At 38.3% G+C, this 23,330-nt stretch overlaps 1 protein-coding gene across 1 annotated transcript; it reads right to left on the bottom strand.

Annotated features, from left to right (window-relative positions):
• Window positions 1–849: 849 nt before the first annotated feature.
• On the bottom strand, window positions 850–21,125 carry PSMA6 (proteasome 20S subunit alpha 6). Its single transcript, XM_045799973.2, has 7 exons — window positions 20,915–21,125; window positions 9,072–9,166; window positions 8,512–8,593; window positions 7,570–7,725; window positions 4,268–4,446; window positions 2,884–2,978; window positions 850–1,076 (listed from the first exon to the last, which is right to left on the bottom strand). The coding sequence occupies exons 1-7, from the start codon at window positions 20,988–20,990 to the stop codon at window positions 1,019–1,021; spliced, it is 741 nt and encodes a 246-aa protein (XP_045655929.1). The 5' UTR covers window positions 20,991–21,125; the 3' UTR covers window positions 850–1,018.
• Window positions 21,126–23,330: the final 2,205 nt, after the last annotated feature.

Here is a 23,330-nt window from a genome sequence, read left to right as displayed (position 1 = left end):
TTAGTGGTTCAGGGGCACCTGGGTGGCACAGCGGTGAGCCTTCGGCTCAGGGCGTGATCCCGGCGTTATGGGATCGAGCCCCACATCAGGCTCCTCCGCTATGAGCCTGCTTCTTCCTCTCCTGCTCCCCCTGCTTGTGTTCCCTCTCTCGCTGGCTGTCTCTATCTCTAATAAATAAATAAAATCTTAAAAAAAAAACAACACAGTGGTTCAGGTCAACACTCTTTAATAAATAAATCTTTAAAAAAATATTTTAAAACCTTACTTCTGTTCATTAATAATTACTTGGAATATACTCTTTCTCCCTGACCACTGTTTATAGTGGCATCACTACTACAGACCAATTCCTTAAAGTCCGCTTTAAATAATCTTCAGGTGGCATAGGAAATACATATATCCTACTTTTCAAGCCCTATTGTTTCTCAAAGGTAACCGCAATTTTTGCTCTTAAAAATACTGGATCTTATGGAGTACGGATTAAATGTGTATCTCAAAACCACTGAATAATAATAATGCCAATCTTTTCACTATAGTTAAAACCTCTGACAGCACTTGGAGTCAGGAATATCCCATTTAAATGAATGAAGAATTGCAAAACAAAGGACTTGCCTTACACACCAGCTTACAGTCAGAGCAAGTTTTGAAACCAGGGTTTTTCATGTGCCATTTCTTAGTTAGGCCATATAGCTATAGTTTAAACTTCTGCCTGTCGGTTCCTGAAGCCAAAGAAACTTGGATCTGTCAACAAAATAAGGAAAGCTACAATGGGGGGATGGTGAACATTTAACAGTCTGCATGCACCAGAGGCTTACTACTCAAAACTAGAGGTGAAATTAAGACAGGATGCGATTATTTTCCAAAAGCACTGTTTTTATTTATACAGAGTCCTAACCACTTCAGCGGCAGGGCAGGAGTGGGAGAGGTTCTTTTTTCAATCCAGGGGCCTCCATAATGTTGGTCTGTTGTTACCAAACACGCAGGCAAGTGGCGTCATGGATTTGGTAAACTAACTACATGTTTAGTCTCTCTCTGCTAGAGCAACAAGGTGAGCGTCAATCTCTGCTTCTGAAAGAATCCTAGAAAGCAAGGGGGAAAAAAACCCACAACCATTTTACTTTTTGAAAACTTTTTATTATGTAAAATTGCAAACACACGTGAAAGTAAAATAGATAGTAATGAATTCCTGCATACCTAACACCCAATTTCAACAATTATCAATAATTTATAGCTACTATTTTAAAAATCTGTATACCCACCACTCATCCCTTCATATTATTTTGAAAGAATTCCCAAATATTTTATCAACTTCATCTATACACAAAAACATTACCTCTTTGACATCAGATCAAAAATTAGGTCTTCTGAAAATAAGCCCTTTTAGTTGCAGCTATGATAGAAAATAATTAAATATAAAGCCAACTATACACAATGTATTCTATTTTAGCTCCTATGTCAAAATGCCTTTACACCTCGTATAACTCAAGTTTCTATCAGCTGAGACAAGAACGCACTTCATAATGAACACGTGACATTTTCTCCAAATAAATCAAATGCTCGGCAACCTTCAATGTGACCTACCACTGCTGGACTTCTAACAGTGAAATTTGTCAAAGTGACATTTTTTAGTGCAGACTGGGGCAATGTAAGTAGTTTATATAGTAGTTGTTGATGCTTATGTTATATGTTATAGTTATTATTTAAGCATACTTATTATCACCAAATTTATAAATGATACCAGAACTTTTTGAAGATACAGGTTCTTTGGTTTCTTACCTAATTTAACGAATAGATGGAAATAAAAATGTTAAAAGCTATCAGAGGGTCTCAGAATAGAAAAGAAAAAAGAATCTGCAAGTCCTTTAAGCATATTTATAAACTGCTCCTGCTAAAACAGTGCTGCTAAAACAAAACATACAACTATTTTCTACAGGGGAAAAAGAAAAAAAAGAGGATTCACAATTTTTTTTTAATTCTATGTATTTTTCTTACATTGTTCATATTTACATCACTTACCTGCAGGCAACAAAAAGAGTATATCGGGGGGGGGGGAAGCATAGTAACAAAAAACTCTTCGAGCCCCAGTTAAGCTTAGTTTACCACCTTTCCGCCCACCCCTAACCAGGACCAAGTGTCTGTATAACTGTGACCTAGGAGCAGATACAAATAATAGTTAACATGCCTTCCAGCACTTCCCTGCATCTATGGATTTAACTGCAGTATTTTTCACAAGCACATCCAGGTTTCTGGTAACCAGTAAACTGCCTTGAAAGGTTCTGGGAGGATTAAGTGAGATGGTGTATGTTAAGAACCCAGTACAGACTTGACTCATGGAAGCTGTAAGGTTGATTTGCAGGAGTTAGTCACTTAGTAAGAACAGACAAGCATCCAGCATCTGCAATTCAATTAGCTGTATTCAAAATTTGGGGTTTCCAAAGATCTCCAAATAGGGTCTGATGTAGATCAGTATTTCATACTGCTCTTCAAAGCTCCACTTAACCAACCACTAAATCATCAAAGCTCCACCTCAAAAAACTAAAGACTACTACTCTGGGAGATGAGTTTCTCTTGGCCTTCGGCTAAAAAAGGGAAAACACTTATGTTTCCTTTACTCCTAACATAGAGAAGCTTATCTTATGTTGCCTCTGATATAGATATAAAATCACTCTGAAATGAGAAGAAAAGCAGTTGTCTGTCTTAAAGGGACTTGCAGTAAGTTTTAAAACGGATTTCTCCAGTATTGAAGGAAAAAACTGTAAATGTAGTTCAAAAAAATACTTTCCCCCCAAATTGTAGGACAAAAGGACCCACACACCTCTACCTTTCTAGGCTGCAATATATCTCTTGGCAAACTTCTTTAAGCACTTGGCCAATAATATAACTCACCTGAATTTAGGGTTTTCAACTGTAACTACTCCAACTTCTATTTCTGAAGGTTTGAAATCAATTGATAGAACAGTAGATAGGCATGTAATTGCAGTCTGAAAAAAATACCAACATTAAAATTGTATTTTTCAGAGATTCCAAGATTTTCTCATTCCAAGCTTATTCAAATCATGAGTTAACCATAAGCTATTTATTTCTGCTTCCTGTTTCAGCGATGCACTTCTATAGCCACGTGCTACTAGCAGATTGCTTAATTCTAGTATGTCGTCTGCCAATGAGAAGAAACTTGCTTGTATGAATTCAAGTCATAGAATGAAAGGGGTCCATCAAACAAAATAGGATGATTTACACACAACAGTCTGTTTGCTTGATGACTACTACATGCTAGGGACTATGCTAAGCACTTGGGATGAGAAGGGGGAGAGGATCAACACGAATGATACAGTTTTCCTCCAGGGAAAATTTACAGTAATATCAATTTAAGAATGTATTTAAGTGGCTTTGTATTTGATGTGATCAATTACTTATGTAATTATGAACTGCAAGTAAAAAAGACCTTTTAGAAACATTTAACCAGGGCACAGTACCTCCCAGATGAGAACTAGCTCTATATCTCCTGTTAGTATAAATAATACTGCCAACCAAACATAAAAGTACCAGATAGCATTTTTCTTTTGTCATTTATCAGAATCACGTTGTTAGTCTTTAAATGGCTGTATCTCAGATCCTCCTTTCCAAAATCCACTAAAATTTTTGTTTTTAACTTCTTGGCAGTAAATAAGAGGCTTTCTTAGTCTAAGGTTACTAAATATTTGTGTAAGAATTTTACTTTGTTGTGTCTATTTAAAATGTCCCAATCGTAATGAATAATCCCCTTAAGATCCCTGCATTAAGGGAGCTCTACTTTTCATCCCAGATAGAATTTCTCTGCCAAGTTATCCTATGAGCATACATTCTTTCACCCAGATGTTTGTTTCTCTGAGAATTTGTTATGTGGCTGTTTTTCCTTTAGGGCTATAAGGGTAACATTACTAAATTCTTTTCACTTTTGCTACCAGGAAGCATAAGCCTATTTTGAGTCACAACCATGCAGGTCTTAGGCCCTAGTCTTGATTCTTCTTTGTGGTTACATCTTCCCATTTTATATGCGTTTTGTTGAAGGCAATCTCAAATACATTATGAAATGATATAGGGAATTAAGTGAATAAAAACAGTCTTCATTGTTCTCATGTCAGCTGAATGACACCAATTCTACTATGAAGCTGACAAATCTGGTTCATATGATAAACCCAGGAATAGCCTTTATAAATTGTCAATTATACAATAATCTTCACTATTCTATATAGTATTAAAAAAAAAAGTCAGCTCCTTTTGGCTAACTTACTTCCACTGTCTGTTCAAATGTCCAATCAAATTTCTTCTTCACTTTTTTTTCAAGGAAGCTGGTTGACTCCGTTTGTTTAACTCCTGCTGCAGTGGCTTTAAACCCACAGTAGTAACCTGCAGGATCACACTTGTACACCTGAGGGCCTTGTTCTTCATCTATACCGATTAAAATCATACCTAAAAAGAAAGAACCTCATTAAATATTTTATACCTTTGTACAACACAATTTCTTCTTAGTATTGTCATAAAGCTGTTGTTAATCATTATTCTGGTCATATATTTTAGGATATGTGGCTTTAAAAAAAAACTGATGAAATACAGGTTATTTCTACAGAAAAATTGGGTAAACAAGAAACTTCCATTTCACCAAAGGTTTATCACAGGTATTTTTAAAACTTGAACTATCGTAAGTATAATTTACAATTTTCTAATCCTTACTACTACCCACAGCATGTTCCTTTGATCCCTTGAGATACTACCAAATAAATTTAGAAAGCATATTTTTCATATACTTTATTTTAGAGAAAATAATATATAATAGCATGTTAAATATTCTGTTGTAGGTTGACTTACTTTAGAACCTCAGTAATTCTTTAATTTATTTGACCATGGAAGACTTTTTCCTTTTTAAATTTAAGAGCCTAAGGTTCTTAAGAATTTAGAGTTCCAGGGAACTAAAAGTGTATGGAATACACCTTTGGAAATGCTGGCACCAAGTGAAATACAGAGGCTACTTCCCTATCTTCACACTGCCCATCTCTGATACTGCTGGTATACAGTCCCCTAGTAGTCAAGACAAACCAAATTCTAAATTCTATACATATAATTTTGTTATTACAAGTCTAATCATTTGTTATAATGACATATAATTAAAATAAATACCACCACCAAACTTCTTTCTACTCACCAAAGCAGGCAGTAACATATTTAAAGAACGGCTTAACTCCTGCTTTCTTCTATTTCTAGATCTGAACCTTTTACATAAAGGCATGCATCATTTTATAGCGTGTTGCACTCCGCGGATACTGTTTGTTGTTTTTTTTAAACAAAGATTTGTAACCACCCTGTGTTGAGCAAGTCTATTTTTCCAATAGTGTTTGCTCACTTTGTGTCTGTGTCACATTTTGGTAATTCCTGGAATATTTCAAACTTTTTCATTATTATTATACATGTTATGGTGATCTATGATCAGTGATTATGATGTGCTGAAAGCTTAGATATTAGCATCTTTAGCAATAAAGTATTTCAAAATTAAGGTATGTACGTTACTTTTTTAGATATAATGCTATTGCACACTTAATAGATTATACTGTAAACCTAACTTTTATACGCACTGGGAAACCAAAAAATTCATTTGGCTCACTATAGTGTGACAGTAGCATTATCGCAGCAGTCTCTACTGAACCTTCAATATCTCCAAGATACGCTTGTAGTGTTCCCTCTTTAAAGATTCAGTATTAACCAAATACTTAATGCACTTTTATAGACGTTTTATAGAGTCTACTAATGAGGAATTTTCAACCTTACTTAACTGATAAACACTATGATAGTGATCAGGTATCTGTGTTTTATTCAAAGGTTATGTCACCCTGTAATTTTCTTTACATGTTATTCTTGATACACACAAAGTACATGGCAACACAAAAGAGGTATCTATTTACTGCTTGGGGAGAACAAACACTTCTCTACTTTGGGTCTTGCAAGATGAATAGGGTTTCACAGGTGATAAAGACATGAAGGGCAATCAAGGCAAAAGGAGCAACATGTACAAAGGCATCAAGACATGAAAGGTAATGGTACAGCTAGGCGACGACATAAGACCCACATACTACTGGCACTCCGGGTGAGGAAGGAAAGCAGGACTTGAAAGAGGCTGCTTGGGAATAAGCTATCAGGGGCCCTGCACATCATATTAAGGAGTTTGGAATTTACATGATATCTGAATAGGAATATTCGGATATATAGAAAAATTTTTCTAGGGAGCAACAATCAAAATTTTATTTAAAAATGTTAACTCATGAGCAACATGGAAGACTGACGAGTAAAGAGTGAGAAGAGAGAAGAGACAAATAAATTAGGTGGCAAAGGTAAGATACGATGAAGAAGGAACAGATATTCTGAAGTCAGGCTCAATGACTAACCAGGTGACCAGGGAAGGTGGGGTGAGCACAGGAAAGAGAAACTGAGGATGAAAGTAGGAAAATAGCAAAGATTTCAAGTCTGAAGTATCTGCGGGATGGGGAGGAAGGGACTGGGCTAATGCTAATGTGGCAGTGACTGGCCGTATATAGGTAGAAAATGAAAGCATGAACTCGAGGGGGAGATCACCCAGACAGAACCAAGAGGGAGAGAATGACCACAGAGAAAACCTGGCGAGCAAAAACATTTAAAGGAAAAGCAGAAGAGGATGAGAGTGAGGAAGAGAATCACTGAAGAAACTGAGGGAGCATTCTTATATGAGAGTTCAAAAATAGGGTCAGATGCTGAAGAAAAATCATTACATTGATTACTTTAATTCTCATAAATGACATGACACAGAAACAAATGTGCTGAATTTTTTTAGGCTAATGTACTACATTAAATCTAAAAGCAGTAAATCTCATCTCTCTCCCAAGAGAATTTTACTTATTTTTTTTTTTTAAAGATTGTATTTACTTATTTGACAGAGATAGACAGCCAGCGAGAGACAGAACACAAGCAGGAGGAGTGGGAGAGGAAGAAGCAGGCTCATAGGAGAAGAGCCTGATGTGGGGCTCGATCCCATAACGCTGGGATCATGCCCTGAGCCGAAGGCAGACGCTTAACGACTGCGCCACCCAGGCACCCCAAGAGAATTTTACTTATTTTTAAAAAATGTAATGTATTCTAGAAATATGAATCATAGGAATGTGTGTGAGCCTGATTCTTTAGGGTGGTCAAAAAGGGAAAAAAAAAAAGAGCTACATTGTTAAGATGCCTAATTTAGGCATTTCCATTGAAAGTGTAATCTGGAATTGCAGTAAAACCCCCATTACAACAGCCCAACATAACAGTGACTTGGATCTTTCAAATCACCCATCCTTAAAAGAAATATTTTGATGACAAGTCTAATAGTATCTAAATCTTAAAAGATAATGCCTAAAATACTATTGTGAAACCTACCCTTCATTGCTGATTTATTATAAAGAGTTCCTCACCTTAATTTCCAAACCACATGTTCAGAACCCAAGTGTTATTGCAATAACTTTATTCATGTTCTCTAAAAAAAAAAACCAACCATGTAATTCATCAATTCTTTGGGAGCCTTCTTAGCATACTTACAACAACCAAGAGGCCTCATTTCAGCATTCTGTGTGTAGACCTGAGAAATATCAGCAATTCTTTTGCACAGCATGTCCACAGGAATCTCATAGCCATACTTGTATTTCCAATTAGCTGCCTCATAGCGTGCCCTCTGTACCTGGGATCTGCTGTCAGCTTACAGCATAAAAAACACAAGTTTATTACTTTAGAGGAAAGAGTGAACCTCAAAATCAGACAATTTTCAATTTTCCACATATATATATATATACATACACACACACACACACACACACACACACACACACACACACATATAAAATCTCCACTACGACTTAACAAAAGCAGAAGTGGTCCACTATGGCTTTTTCTATCACTAATGAATAGTCAATGACTCAGCAATAAGTACATGACAAAAAAGGAGAACATTTTTAAAAGATGGAGTTCTACACACAGCACTGTACTTTCATGCTGAGCCCTGCATCAGCTGCCAAAATAGTTTCTGCAGGTATCTAATAATTCCCAAAAGAACAAGTTTTAAGGAGAGAGAATAACGTTTCTCTTGATCTTTTCTGTAGGCTTGAATTTTCCCTTGATTTCAGAAAATATAAACCCAAAGAAATATTCATAATTGTTATTTACTTCTAAAGGTGTCATTATTACCAGGTTTGAAATATACTGACTTACATCTCCTTAAACTATTAACTATATATGAAATAAATGTCTACGAGAGGGGCCTCGGCCCAGTTTTCCTGACAAAACCACAGAGATCTAATTCTATTACACTTATGATTTCAAAAAAGCTTATAATACTCTGAATATACTGACATTAGCCTTTGAAGACTACAAATCTACTCCTATTATCTGCAAATCAGGCACTAGAGAGAGCCTCTTAAAATTAATACTAAACTCAAAAATAATTTGAAGAAAATAATAAATCTAAGTAGACATCAAGCCAATTACCTGTCATTCCTGTCATCACACAGCCAATGTTTTCAGTTATCTTGAATAAGTGAGTCACTGTGCTGGAGTCCAATAATTTGTCCTAATGAACAAAATAAAGCAAGATAACTTATTAAAAATCAGAGGTCCCTGTGCAAGGATTAAAAAATACTATAAAATTATAACAATAAACTATATAATAAATGTTTTCTGTTCATTTTATAGGTAAAACCAGTTTTTAAAAAGGGCAAGGAGGAGACTCTGTCTTCTTTTTAGATGACAGGTTTCCTGTGGGCAAGAACTATAGCTCATCAAAGCCTGTTTCAAGGTCCCTGAAGACAAAAGACCTAGAATTCCCATTGTGCTTTTAATCATACCACAAAGTTCAATATATTAACTCTGTCTACTCAGCTAAACCGTCCATAGCTGCTCAGTAAATACTTGTTGAATGAAACAGGAAAGCAGAGGCAAAGCAAGAATAATGTCAATGTATATAGGTAGTCATATATCTTTGTACGAACTCGTAAAAAATCCTTGCATTATATTCCATAACAACTGGCTATCTGGGCAGTATTACTTACAGGTACTTTCTTCTGTGTGACAATTACTGCACAGTCTTTCCCTCTGACAGCTACCGATGTAAGGCCACCCTGGTTAATAGCCTTAAAAGCATATTCTGGAAAACAGAATAGTGTTTTTAAAAGGTGGAATAGATTATTAGATTCATGCAACGGCATAAAAGCAGTCATTAAAAAGAATGAGCCAGAGCTGTATGAACCAATACGGAATGTGGTCCAAGACATGCAAAGTCAAAATAATAATAATAATAATAATAATAATAATGACAATAATAAATCATAGTTAAACCAACTCCATTTCTTTCCATTTTAGTATACTGTAATCATTTTCATCAGGCTCAAGTACCAAATTTCCAATAAAGTTTTAATTAATTTATCATATCAAATCTTTATCAATTACATCTTATCATTTTAAAAGTCTGTTTTGTGGCCAGTATTTCTACCAAATCTGGTTTTCCTGGGTCAAATTTAGTTGCTCTAAATTTTCACAAGATTTACTACTTCTGTTAATTTTGGCCAGTAACTAGTTTGACTATATGCAATTTTAAATGATGTTAGATTATTGTGCATTGTTTTTTTTCTCCCTACCAAGTTGAAATTTTCTGGATCATGGTCTTTCCAATCTTCATGATACCTAAAACAAGGATCCTTGAGTTTGTCTATGACAAACTTCAGCTTGTGCACTTCCAGCTGCTGTCAGACCATTCCCTAGGTTAAAACAGATGAATCAAAGTGGTAGCATGCAAACAAACTCCTTTGGCACCATGCAGTTTAGCTGACAATGACTGCCTCTGGAGAGCAGAATTACAGATGAGACTACTCCTTTCTATGCCATGTATTTCTACAATATTTACATCTAATATAAACATATATTTTGTAATTATAAAAACAGGAGCAGAAATATATACTCACTACAGAAAATATGGGGAATACAGAAGATGATGTAAAAGAAAAAATTGCTCATAACTCCAATCACTATCTACATTTTGACAAAACAGACGTTTAAAAAATTCTGTCAAGTATTACTCTGGGCATTGGGTCCAAAGCCTGGCCTCATCATCTCTTCAAAAAGCCAACTGGTAATGAGGACCAGCTGAAAAAAGATACTACCTACGCCAAAGAATCTCCTTTAATAGGAGCTATAATAAAAACCCCTTATCAAGTATTTCTAAAATATAGCCATATTTTGAAGACAGAAAAGTAGAGTAAAACGACTCTACTGTAAGGGAAATCCTCAAATTTAGCTTAGATTTAACTAGATTATAATAGCTTATTTTTACCATGCCCTCACATCAAAGATAACTTCTAAAATATAATGTTTCAAAATGCTTCTCAGTTCTGTTTCTCATATGGCCAAAAAGCCTCTCCTAGATCAAACCTCCACAGCTAAAAACTGTAAACTCTAAACAAAACAATTACCTGAAGGCACCAGAAAGTGGCCAAAGGTAGGCAGATTCTAGAGAGAGAGACTACGCTCGAAAGTGCAGGCCCTTGTCAGGGCTAAACACCCATAGAAAATTGACTCTCTTTGGCATGAAGAACTAGAGAACAGTTTGGGGGTAACTACAGCTGCAGGAAAATAAGGGAAGGAAAGGAGAGAGCCAGAGACGGAGAGCTCCAACCTATATATAATATCTGGGTGATTCCATAACTATCATGCACACATGCACAAGACAGACTCCAGGCAGCTTAGCTAAGGATAAAAGAAAGTGAGATTTGAGCTGCCACCCAAATTAACTGTCTGCTAGAATAAATCAACATTCTTTGGAGGAATATAGCAGAATCCAAGGCAACAACTTTGTTAAATATCAATGGACAAAATATTCTAATTAAAAGCAGAAACTGTCAGAATAGATAAAAAAGCAAGACTCAAACATATGGTATCTATCACAGACACAGTTTAATAAATGGATGGAAAAAAGAGGACCATATAAACAGTAAGCATCAGAAAGTTGAAGGGGCTATATTAATATCAGACAAAGTATAAACTCCAAGGCAATATATCAGAGATAAAGAAGGACATTTCAAAAGGAGAAAAATCAATTCATAAGGAAGATATAACAATCACAAACGTATATGCACCTTTTTAAGAGTACTTCAAAATACGTAAAAGGAAAATTGACAAAATTAAAAAGGGAAATGGCCAAACCCATTCACAGTTAAAGATTTTACCACCACACACAACAAGTGACACAGACATAGATACACACACACAAAGTAGACAAACTCTATATGGACCACACTATCAACCACCTCGACCTCACTGGTATCTGTAGAACACGACTGACGACAACTGAAGGATATATATGCACATGGTATAATACAAATGCACATGGTACCTTTACTAAGACAGAGCATATGCTAAAGGCCATAAAACAAGTCTCAATTAATTTTAAAGTCCTGAAATCCCTAAATATTTGAAAATTTTAAAACCCCTTCTAAGTAACCCATGGATCAAAGAAATAATCCTAAGAGAAATTTAAAAATATTTTGAACTGACTGGTAATAATATACCAAAATTTGTAGGACACAGCAGCTAAAAGAAGGAATTTTATGGCTATGGTGGACAGACCCTAAGGTGGCCTGCTCTCTACAATCCCTGCCTCCTGGTGTTCACATCTTTGTGTAATCCCCTCCTCTTGAGTGTGGGCAGGACTTGTAAGTGAATATAGCAAAGGTGATGGGATGTCATTATCCTGATTACATTATAGAAGACTGCCTTAAAAACAAAAGTAGTATGTCATCTTTCATAGCATGATATTTCTCATACCATCATCTTTTTATTTTCTTTAAAGATTTTATTTATTTATTTGACAGCAAGAGAGACAGCCAGCGAGAGAGGGAACACAAGCAGTGGGAGTGGGAGAGGAAGAAGCAGGCTCCTAGCAGAGCAGGGAGCCCAATGTGGGGCTCGATCCCAGGACCCTGGGATCATGCCCTGAGCCAAAGGCAGACACTTAATGACTGAGCCACCTAGGCGCCCCTCCTACCATCATCTTTTTGTAACAACACATTGTTTTTTGTCTTACAAAGGTAATAAATGTCTGCCCCAAATATAAGTAAATATGCAGAAATTTAAAAATAAAAATGTTTAGCTAATACAATGTAATGCTTTTGAGAAAACCCAAAGTAATTCCAATTCCTTCATAAATGTAAGTGAAAGGCAGGCAGATAGCGTTGGATCTAAAATATTACCAACGGTGGGGGTGCCTGGGTAGCGCAGTCGTTAAAGCGTCTGCCTTCGGCTCAGGGCGTGATCCCGGCGATCTGGGATCGAGCCCCACATCAGGCTCCTCCACTATGAGCCTGCTTCTTCCTCTCCCACTCCCCCTGCTGTGTTCCCTCTCTCACTGGCTGTCTCTCTGTCACATAAATAAATAAAATCTTTAAAAAAAAAATAAATAAAATATTACCAGCGGTAACAATTATTGCATTTACAGATATTAAGTGAATTTACAAATTGATTTACCTGTGAAATGAGTCTAATTTCAGTCCTTAACTATACCTGTATGTGCCTCATTAATCAATAAAACTACACATATGTATAATGAGACTCGGTCTTGCTAGCAGACTAACTCTAGGGATTCCTCTTGCTGGCTTGCTAAGTGGCTGTATGGCAAGGAACCATGGGTGTCTTCCAGTGCACAGCCAGTAAGCAGCTGGGGCCCTCAGTTTTATACTGAAAGGAAATTATTTCTGCCAAAATCCTCAGTGCACTTGAAAGCAGTCTTCTCCAGTTGAGCCTCCAGATGGGAACACAACCCAGACAACACTATGATTACAGCCTTGTGATATTCTAAGCAGACTACTCCTGACCCACAGAAATTGTTGGAGTTAATAAATGTGTGTTACTTTAAGCTGCTGATTGTAGTAATTTTTATGCATCATAGAAAACTAATATGCTAGCCTTGTTTATATCAGAAAAGGTCTAAAATCAAGGACCTAAGTTTCAACTTCAAGAAGTTAGTAAAAGGTAAAATAAACCCAGATTTGAAAAAAAGATTAGAAATCAATGAAATAAACAAAAAGAGAAAGTCAGGAAAGTAAAAAATTGATTCTTCGGAAAAAAAACAAACTTGAGATGGGGAGATTATCCCAGTGGGTCCCAAATGCAATCATATGTATCCTCAGACAACAGATGGTGAGGGAGATTTTATACAGAGAAGGCGCTGTGAAGAGGGAGCAGAGATTTGAAGATGCTGTCTTGAAGATTAGAGTGATGCAGTCCCAACCCAAGGAATGCCAGTAGCCTCCAGAAGAGGAGGAGGCAAGGAATGTATTCTCCTAAGGTCCTGCCTAACACCTTGATTTTGGTCCAGGGAAACTGATTTTAGCCTCCTGGTCCCCAGAACCGTGACAGAATAAATTTCTTTTTTAAGCCACCAAATGTGGTAATTTGTTACAAGAGCCACAGGAAACTAATAAAACCCCCTACCCAGACTAATCAAGAAAATGAGAATACAAACTGCTAGTATTGGGAATAGAAAAGGGGCTATCATTACAGAGATAAGGCAATATTAAGGATAGTCATTTATATACAGATGATTCTTTTATCTGGGTCATTATCCTTGATCTTGCCTAATTTCAGCACCACGTTTCCAAATGTCTGCTGTCTGTTATATTACCCAATTGCTCAGAACATGATTTTGGCCTAAAAAATAATCCATCTATGGCCGTAGAGGGATATTAGTTTGCAACATTTACTAACTCTCCTCCTGCATTACATTTTTCATTTACAGACCCAATCTTTCCCATACCCACATCTTTGCTTCTTCAGGTCCTGCCTGAAGTGCCCTCTCACCCTTACCTCCACTTAGCCAGCGCTTGCCCTTCCCCCTCAAGCCTCTTCCAGCTCCCATGGATACTTTCTGATTATCCCAGATGGGATTCTTCAACCCCTTTTCTGAATTTCTATAGCATTTCTTATTTCATTGCTAGTTTTAGCATTTAGAAGTGTGTATTTTGCCTTTCCACATCCAGATTGGACAGTGAAATAAAGAAAGAACCAAGGAAATTTAAAATTTCATTTGCAACTAATAAATACTAAATCAAACGCTGGCCATGGGCCCAATCCAGCTTACTCAAGTTGGTTTATTTTTTTTTAGGTGTATGTATGTATGTATGTATGTATGTACTGTAAAAGATTTTATTTTATTTATTTGAGAGAGAGAGCATGCACAAGCTGGGGGAGAGGAAGAGGGAGAGGTAGGCTCCCTGCTGAGCAGAGAGCCCGATGTGGGGCTTGATCCCAAGATCCTGGGAATCGTGACCTGAGCAGAAGGCAGACACGTAACTGACTGAGACACCCAGGCACCCGTCAAGTCGGTTTAAAATGCACAGTTTTCCAGGAAGGTTTTAAAAGTCAGATAAAATCAGGACTTAGTTTTTCTCAGGAAAAAAAAATTTGGGTAACACTTGACCCTCATTCTTTTTTTTCTTTTTAAGATTTGTTTATTTATTTGAGAAAGTGAGACAGCATGCACGTGCGCGCAAGTGCACACAAGCTGGGAGGAAGGGGCAGAGGCAGAGGGATGCGGGAGAGAAGCAGACTCCCCGCTGAGTGCGGAGCCTCTGTGGGGCTCATCTCATGACCCTGAGATCATGAAGACCTGAGCCAAAACCAAGTCAGACACTCAACCGACTGAGCCACCCACGCACCCTGACCCTCATCCTCACACAGGGAACATCACTAGGGCCGACACATGTTTTGCAGTTTTTCACAGTTTCCACCACTCCTTGTCATATCTCATCTAGCCTCTTTCACTCACTCACACTACTTACCTGACACGCTTAAATAATGCAAAAGATTTAAGAAAATAACTAAGATAAAAGTCATAAAGATATAGCTACCCCCATCACCACATAATAAAATTTTGTCCCACAAAGTAAAAAATATTTTACATATAAAAAATGCTTCTCAGTAGAGAATACACCTGTGAATTTGCCAGGATTCATTCAAGGAGTCCTCTACCTCCCTCTCTATATAGATTAGTGCTGTCAAATAAAATAGTCATCAGCCACATGTAGCTAATGAGCACTTGAAACGTGGCTAATGCAACTGAGGCACTGAATTTTTAATTTAAAGTTCTTAGTTAAAAATATCTTTATCTTTCCTGCTATTCATCTTCTACTTCTCTGAACTTCCCTTCTCAGTCTCCTTCACTGCTTTTACCTCCTCAGCCAGGCCCTTAAATATTGGTATTCCCCAAGAAGACTTTATCCTATATAATCACTACCAACTGCGTCATCTTTAGCTCTGAACCCACACTTGCAAATGACTATTTCTCCCACAGGCATTTCTGAAAATTACTCTTCTCTATAAACCCACTTCTTTACAGTCTTTATCTCAAATAATAGTTTTACTAACCGCTCAAGCTACAAACTTGGGTACCATCCTTGACTCCTCCTCTTCGCTCTCAACAGAGAAATGTTCATTCATATCTAGGATTTGCTTTAAAATACTCTAAATACTCTAACAGAGAGGGGGCAAGCGTATGGGAAAGGGAATAAAGAGAAAATAAGACTTGACAAAATGTTCACAACCGATGAAGCTGGGTGATGGGTATATGAGGGTCATCCTACTATCCTATGTACTTTTGTTTTGAATTTTCCATAATCAAAATTTTAAAAATAAAACTCAGGAGTCTCCTTTTCTACATCCTTTCTCAGTACCTTAGTTCACTCATTAAGGCTTATGCGGATTACGGAACAAGTCTCTCCCAATTGGTCTTCCTATCATCAGTCCCTTTCTACTCTAGTTCTACTCAACTCTCCTGCTACCTTACTTAAATAATCTTGTCATTATTCTTCCAGCTCTGTCCAAAACTCAAGCAGCAAAGTCCAAACTCTACCATGGCACCCAGATCTCTTCAAAACTTGCTATAATCTGCTCTTCCAGGTGTCACTGTCTATGCTCCAGCTACACTGACTGACCTATGCACTGGTTCCCCTCAAATTTCTTTATCTAATTAACTTACCTTTTCTGAGGAATCTTTCTTGGCTGTGTCGTTTTCTTTCTTTCTTTCTTTATCTTTTTTTTTTAGTAATCTCTATAAATAACATGGGGATCAAGAACTACACACTCCCCCCTGACTGAGCCAGCTGGGCACCCCATTTCTCACTTTCCATAGTAACCTTCTTGTATTGTTATTTTAGCATTCACCATGCTGCACAGTAATTTTCAATAAAATTTTGTATAAATAAATCCCCATTATAACATTACCACCATAAAATATTGTGTAATAATTTCCAGAAAAATGGAAACTGCTGGAGTAAAGAATCTTGAGACAGCATAATGAGAGTATCTTCTAAAGAAACACTGGTAGGGTAAAAATATGATAGTTTACAGCAAAGGTGAGCAAGAAGTTCAATTAAGAAAAAACAGAGTAGCATAAGGGGAGCATTTAAAGGGTGTATTTATTCTTTAAAGCCAGAATTCAAACGTCAGAAATATTAACTAAACACTTTACTTCCATCACTAAAGACTGGGGTTGGGGTTCACTGGGTAAAATTTCAGACACTTACAAACTAGAAAAACACTATTACATTAATCTCGGTAATCTGTTCTTGAATGTCCAAAATTATGCAAGACAATGATAACTGATAGCCCATTTCCCATTTTTTAAATGGAAAGTTATAATGAATCACACTCAATCCCAAGGTTCCAATTTCTTAAACTGTAATTTAAATATATAGTAAAATACCTATTTGTATTGGGTTGAACCACGAAGCAGCCATTTTTATAGGTTATGAAAAAAGTCAAACATCAGCAGTTTCATATGGTTCAACCTAACAATAAATCATTAGATGAGAATGTACACTGCCTCTGTGACCACAAACAAAATGGTAAATAAATCACTGTTTTGTATAGAGACTTCTCTTTCCCAGTAATCTCTTACTCACTTTGTTTCTTTCCTTATACTTTTCCCCAACACTTTCCCAGCTTTTCTGGGAGTCATTTGTATAACACCAGGAAAAAACGGGGGCTCAGTATAAAAAATACTGAGACAAAAATGTTGAGGACAAGCACAATGCCAGACAATGGCTCAAAGTATGACCTGCTCAGTGTGACATTAGCAACAGCAGAAATCCACATCCCCTTATGGACACTGGCTTTGCAAGGCCTCTACAGGTGATTCTGAGGTTCTGCCAATTACAAGACTATAACTCAAGATTTTTCCTGCCCATAATTTTGTTTGAAATGCCATACTAAGTTTTGGAAAATAGATGTTTTCTTCCCCACATAAATTTAGGCTGGAAAAATAAAAGTGAATTGAGAGATCTATACATTCTATGAAGTTTGGTTATTAAAAAGAACCAGGGTTGTTCTACTGGGGCAAGGCAGGTATTCTACAGAATATGTCTGTATTTAATTTCAAAGCTGTGTGCTAGAAACTTTTTGTTATTAAGATTTTTGGGAGCTGTTCATTCTTTGGTCTTTCCCTTACCTTGTAACCTAAATGGAAAGTGCATCTCATTTCATAGTGCCACCTAGTATTACCCTCTTTAAAAGCATGACCTTGGGGAACCTGGGTGGCTCTGCCGGTTAAGTGTCCGACTTTTGGTTTTGGCTCGGGTCATGATCTCAGGGTTGTGAGATCGAGCCCCACAACAGGCCCCATGCTCAGCACAGAGTCAGCTTGAGTCTCTGCCCCTCCCCCTGCTCATGTGCTCACTCTCTCTCTCTCAAATAAATACAATCTTAAAAAAACAAAAACACCATGATACTTAAGCAGGTGGGGTCATTAGAAATTTTGGCACTGGCATGGGGGTAAGGGGATGAATATGAGGTCTGAAAACATAGTGTTTGATCTCATTACTTTTTTTGTGTAGCTATAATACATATGTATTTATGTATACGCACATATTTAATTTCAAATCTAATTCAAAGAGGGCATGAGAAGTCTGGGTTCAGAAATACCACTTTAAAACGAGTATTTTTTTTTTAATAGCAAAAAGATGCAAACAGTAAATACTTCTCAGTCCATTTATTTATAAACTCTTGATTCCATTTTTATCAGCCACTGAGCACTTACTATGTGACAGCCCTGTAAGCCCTATTATTTTTATTTTACAAATGAAGAAAGTTCTCATAGTTGGTGTGGAGCAGGGACTTGAACCCTGGAATCCTGGCTACAATACCAATATCAGATTGGTATTTCTAGATCAAAAAACTGTCCTCTCCAGTCTTCTTCTACTGGCCCATTTCTTTCCTGTTCCTTATCAGTATGCTCCCTTAGATGCAACTAGGCAACACTCATATCCACCTGGCAGGCAAATTCAAATGCCACTCCTCTCCCCTCCCTAGCCAGACCTATCCAGCAAAGGATCAGCAAGCAGAAGAGAAAAGCCTGAAAGTAACCAGGTTTGTTTTGTCTCACCTGGGCCTTAGTTTCCGCACTGATACCTTGGGTAACTTGTGAAGTTAGATTTCAAAGCTAGGTGCTCTGTGTATAGTTCTACAGTTTTTCTACACACACACACACACACACACACACACACACACACACACACACACCAACCCAGACCCTGAATACATTCATTAAAGAAATTTTTCCATAGTTACTAAAGAGTACAAATGACAATAAAAAATCTTTCTCTTACTCCCTGGGAGCAAACACCGTCAACAGTTTGTTTATAATTATGGTTAGCATTGTAACTTTAAATTTATACATTTTTTGATTTATCAACTTTAGATTACATTTATCTTTTAAGTACCAACTCTGGTAGATGAGCATACACTCACCTTTCCATTAACCTTACCTTCCTTGTTATCTCCCCATTTTTGCTACATCACTTTCCCATTATCAAGGTTAACAATTTGTACTCGTAATTCTTATATGCTTTATCTTTGGTGGATTCTGAAGTTTATAAACTCATAAACAGCATTTACAATATTATCATAATGTACAAATATTTCACTAGAGAACCAAGCATGGATGGACTGTAAAAAAGGAAACACTCCATGTCTACAAAGCTACTAATCTAATAGGGGGAAAAAAAGCCAAATAATCTAACAGGCATCTAATAACATTTAATGATCACTTAATACTGTGCTAAGCACCCTACATCTATCATCTTATTTAATCCTCAAAACCACCACACAAGAAGGAATTACTAACTCAACTCTGCAACAGAAACTAAGGCTAATGTTATGTATCACTTGCCCAAGTTGGCTAGTATGGAGCATGCAGGGATCTGAATCCAGGTATGGCTCCAGGGCCTGAACACTTCACCACTATACTGCTTGCTCATACTGACGATTCTTTCACTTTCCTTTTCCTAGCAATGTCTAATTAGTGCCCTGAATAGCAGAGACAATGTGTTATTCAACAAGGCATAACTTAAAGTCATCCTGTCTATACATTAAGCTTGTTTTGGACATGTTTTATTCCAAAAATTTAAAAATTATTTAACTGACACTATATCCAGCCTTTCTACTCACCTAATCTGGGAAGCATTAAAGACTATGCTTTATGGTTGGATTTCACAATATGGTATAAAAAAGCAAAGTGTAGGTTTGACTTTTCCTGTTCACATATTAAAAACCACAAAATAGAACATTCAAAGGACTGACCCAACACGAAAAATTCTTTAAAACTCGGGAAAGAAACTAAAGATGAAACTTTCTTGAGGATACAGTTATCATCTCTCTTGTTTGATCCTATTTTTCAACTGGGGATGAGTTAAAAGGGTTACTGAATTACCCCTTGTTTCTTGCTACATTATATACAGTATGTAGCCATACACTGGATAAGTTTCATTCCAAGTTATCTTTAACTCTATTTCTAAAATTTACAGGTGAAGAGAACCTCATTTATATGCCAACTCTCTCCTTATGATTTCCAAGCACAGAGGATACTACTGTCCTCCCCAAAGCACTCAGGTGCTGAACTCACTCAAAAATCAAAGGATCAGGGGGCCAGATAAAATCAGATTCTCCAGATGCTAAATTCTCTATGGCAAGAGGTTAAGGATCCCGGTTATAATTATAATCTAAACCCTGACACCACTTCGATCCAACAAGACATACTGTTATATTGAATCAATGTAACTCGTTTAGGGTTTATTTCCACTAAAGCTGTTCTTCAGGAAACAGCCAGTTCACCGTACCTCACCTATAATTCAGAACCAGCTTGTAAACGATTTAGAAACATTCAGATGTGGGGTAAAAGGGGATGCTAGTTTCTCTAGAATTGACAACCACTCACTCTATCTGCCAGTTTTCCAAAGATGTCCTGAACCCTGTAGATTACTTGTAATGTGGCACTTTTTATTTTTCTTTTTTATTCGTTTGTTTACGTATCTATCACTCCCTTTCAGCTGTGAGTTTTAGTACAGGACAGACTGTGACACCTTTGCATCCCCTAGGACCAGCACAGCGTCTGGCACATAAAAGGTTCTAAATGCCAGTGTGGAATTAACTAAGGAAGTGCACGTTGCAAACAAAGAAAAACGGAGAGGAGCGTTTCAATGGCAAGGTTAAGGAGCCAATTATTTTAGAGAAGTACAGACGCTGGGCCCACCCAGGCCAAAATGTAACAAGTGAAGAGGCGTCAGGAAGCGAGAGTCAGGAATTGCAGTCCTCCCTTCCCTAACTCTTTATTGTGTCCAGGCGGTACGGCCGCTCACCCTGAAGAAACCGAGGCCTTCGGCCATCGGCCCCCGATCCCTGCCTCCAGACCGGGGTGGGAACACCATGGGACTGGACCCTGCCTCGGCCTTTCTCCCGCCCCAGGTCCGGCCATGCCTCAGCCGCGGACTACACTCCGGCCGCGTCTGCCTGCTCCAGGCCATACCATGACAGAGCAATTCGAGTGGACCAAAGACAGACTCGGTTCACTCACCTACTTGGTACAGCCGGCCCTCGGGTGAAAATATGGTAATGTGGCGGTCAAAACCAGCGCTGGAACCACGGGACATGTTGGCGCACCCACTACTTCAAGCACTGTCTCTCAGCCCCGTAGCTCCCGCACCAGGCGTACAAATCCCCCCGGAAGTTGCAACGACTGCTTCCGGAGCAACGGCCTGCTTCATCCGCTCTTGCGCGCCGAACTCACGACTCAAGCGTCCGTTCGGGCGCGGAGAGAGCTCCGAGGCCCCACCCCTAGTTGGGGGTGGGGAGAGCTGGGGAGGCCTTCGGTGTGCGCTTGTGCCAGCCCCACGTCGGAGCGCTGTGTAGACGCCGGCTGAAACTCGGGTTTTGGAGGTTTAGAGCTTTCATCTGGAAAATGAATTGACCGTAGCAAGGACGAAGAAGCTTTCTGGGGTCCCAGAGTAATGATCTACCTACCGGTGGGACCTAAATGCATGGTGTATTTAAGTCCCTCGTTAGTTTTGGGACGTGTATATCCAGCTTGTGTTTAGATTGTTGGCGTTGTTCTAATCTATACCCACCCACTTTCCTTCCTACTACATGGGAAAATGGGTTGCAGTCGCTGCGGCAGTAACGGTTAATTTTAGGTACAGAAGGGAGCGGGTTCTGGTAGCCACTGGAAAGAGCAGAATTTTCTGGCCAGGCAAGGTCCTTTGGCCAGCAACCCCGACATTGTCATAGAGGTGGAACAGGAAATACAGGAGTAATGGAGGAATCATGAGGTTAAGTTGCCCTGATTGGTGATTGAAGAACAGAAAGGACAGGGCGTATAGCAGCCTGTTGTTGAATAAACTGATGGGAAGTAATTCCAAGCGAACTGGGTAGCTCCGGGGGAACAGTAGATGGTCTGTCAAATTGTAAAATTGTGCGTATTTTGACTTCCCCAGGCACACTCCTATTTAACCAATATAAAATGCAAAACATGACGTCAGGCTAGTGTCGTTCACCTCTCCCCCCATTAGTTTGTGCGCTAGGAAGGCCTGTTAAGGTTTCTGGCACTTCAGTGCCTGCTGTAAGTAATATTAAAGTAGGGATTCTTATACCTCCTTCATGTATTTTCTCCTAAACTCACTTTGCCTTTAAAGGAAAAAAAATGTATAAGAACCTCTTAAGGAGTTTCTTAAGGAGGCTCCAATTCCCAAGAATGTTTTTAAAAAATAAACGTCTATTTTATTAACCTGAAAAAAATCCAAAACTGAAACACGATTAAGAAAATACTAAACGCAGACAGCATCTCTGGCACACAGGGTACTTTCCAGCTGTGGCTAATTTCCAAGTGTACTGATAAAAGTTGTCCCTTGCTTCTGGTTTGGGTCCCTACCCTCAGGACCAACTCCTCCTGACCTTTTTTCAGTGCTTTTTTTCTCTCACACTCTGAGCAACCTTAGTGTACTGTAATTCCCAAACTGCCCGAATAGTCATAAAGAGTTTTCTGTAAGGCTGCTAAGGAGGGTGAATTCATTTAGTCCCACAGCCCCCTCTATGTTGATGTCTCCCAAACCTAGGTCTCCAGCTGGACCCTTGTCTGGAGAGCAGTCTCTTTCTCTCTTTTTAAGATTTATTTGTTTATTTGAGAGAGAGAGAGAGAGAGAGAATGTGGGGGGAGGGGCAGGGGGAGAGTGAGAATCCCAAGCGGACTTCCTGCTGTTTATGAGAGAGAGAGAGAGAGAGAAGGGGGGGGGGATGTGGGGGGAGGGGCAGGGGGGGAGTGAGAATCCCAAACAGACTCCCTGCTGAGGGTGGAGCCAGACTCAGGGCTCGATCCCAGGACCCCAGAAACCCTGGGAACATGACCTAAGCTGAAATTAAAAGTTGGATGCTCAACTGACTGAGCCACCCAGGCGCCCCATGGAGCACAGTCTTATCTAATTGCCTGTGGGATGTTTTTTAAATTGAGACACGCGGTACCTTAAAACCCAGTGTGTTTAAAAAAGAGCTCATCATCTTATCTCTTCCCCCACCAAGCCAGTTCCTGCCCCACATATCACACTTTACAAGTCCTCAGAGCCAAAACCTTGATGCAGTCTTCAATTCCCCAAAACTTCTTACTGTGTCCCTATATAATCCTGATCATTCTTCATTCTGCTTTTTTTCTGTTCTGTAATTCGTAATTTTGTTCACTATTAATTGTCTTCCCCCCTCTCCCACTAAGCTCCATGAGGGCAAAAATCTTTCTGTTATTCACTAGCATAGCTCAGGCAACTTGAATGATGCTAAGCATAAATATTAGTCTAATGAACAAATCCCTTACAGCGTAAGGGTTAGAAGTGCATCCTTTTCTATTTAAACCTGAATTTAAATGTCATTTGTGACAGTGACCTTATGCAAACTCCCTAAGTCTGGATTCCCTTATCTATTAAATTTGGATAAGATTCATTTTATGGAGG

Source organism: Ursus americanus, chromosome 35 (assembly GCF_024610735.1).
Source record: "Ursus americanus isolate L20-20 chromosome 35, mUrsAme1.1.p, whole genome shotgun sequence".
Classification (NCBI taxonomy): domain Eukaryota; kingdom Metazoa; phylum Chordata; class Mammalia; order Carnivora; family Ursidae; genus Ursus; species Ursus americanus.
This window is presented reverse-complemented; position numbering and strand designations above follow the sequence as displayed.

Coding starts and splice junctions, on each gene's coding strand:
- PSMA6 (XM_045799973.2), bottom strand. CDS start 20,990: ATGTCCCGTGGTTCCAGCGCTGGTTTTGACCGCCACATTACCATATTT. Junction 7,726..8,511: donor TGTGATGACAGGAATGACAG/GTAATTGGCTTG, acceptor TTATGCTGTAAG/CTGACAGCAGATCCCAGGTA. Junction 4,447..7,569: donor AATGAGGCCTCTTGGTTGTT/GTAAGTATGCTA, acceptor CTTTCTTTTTAG/GTATGATTTTAATCGGTATA.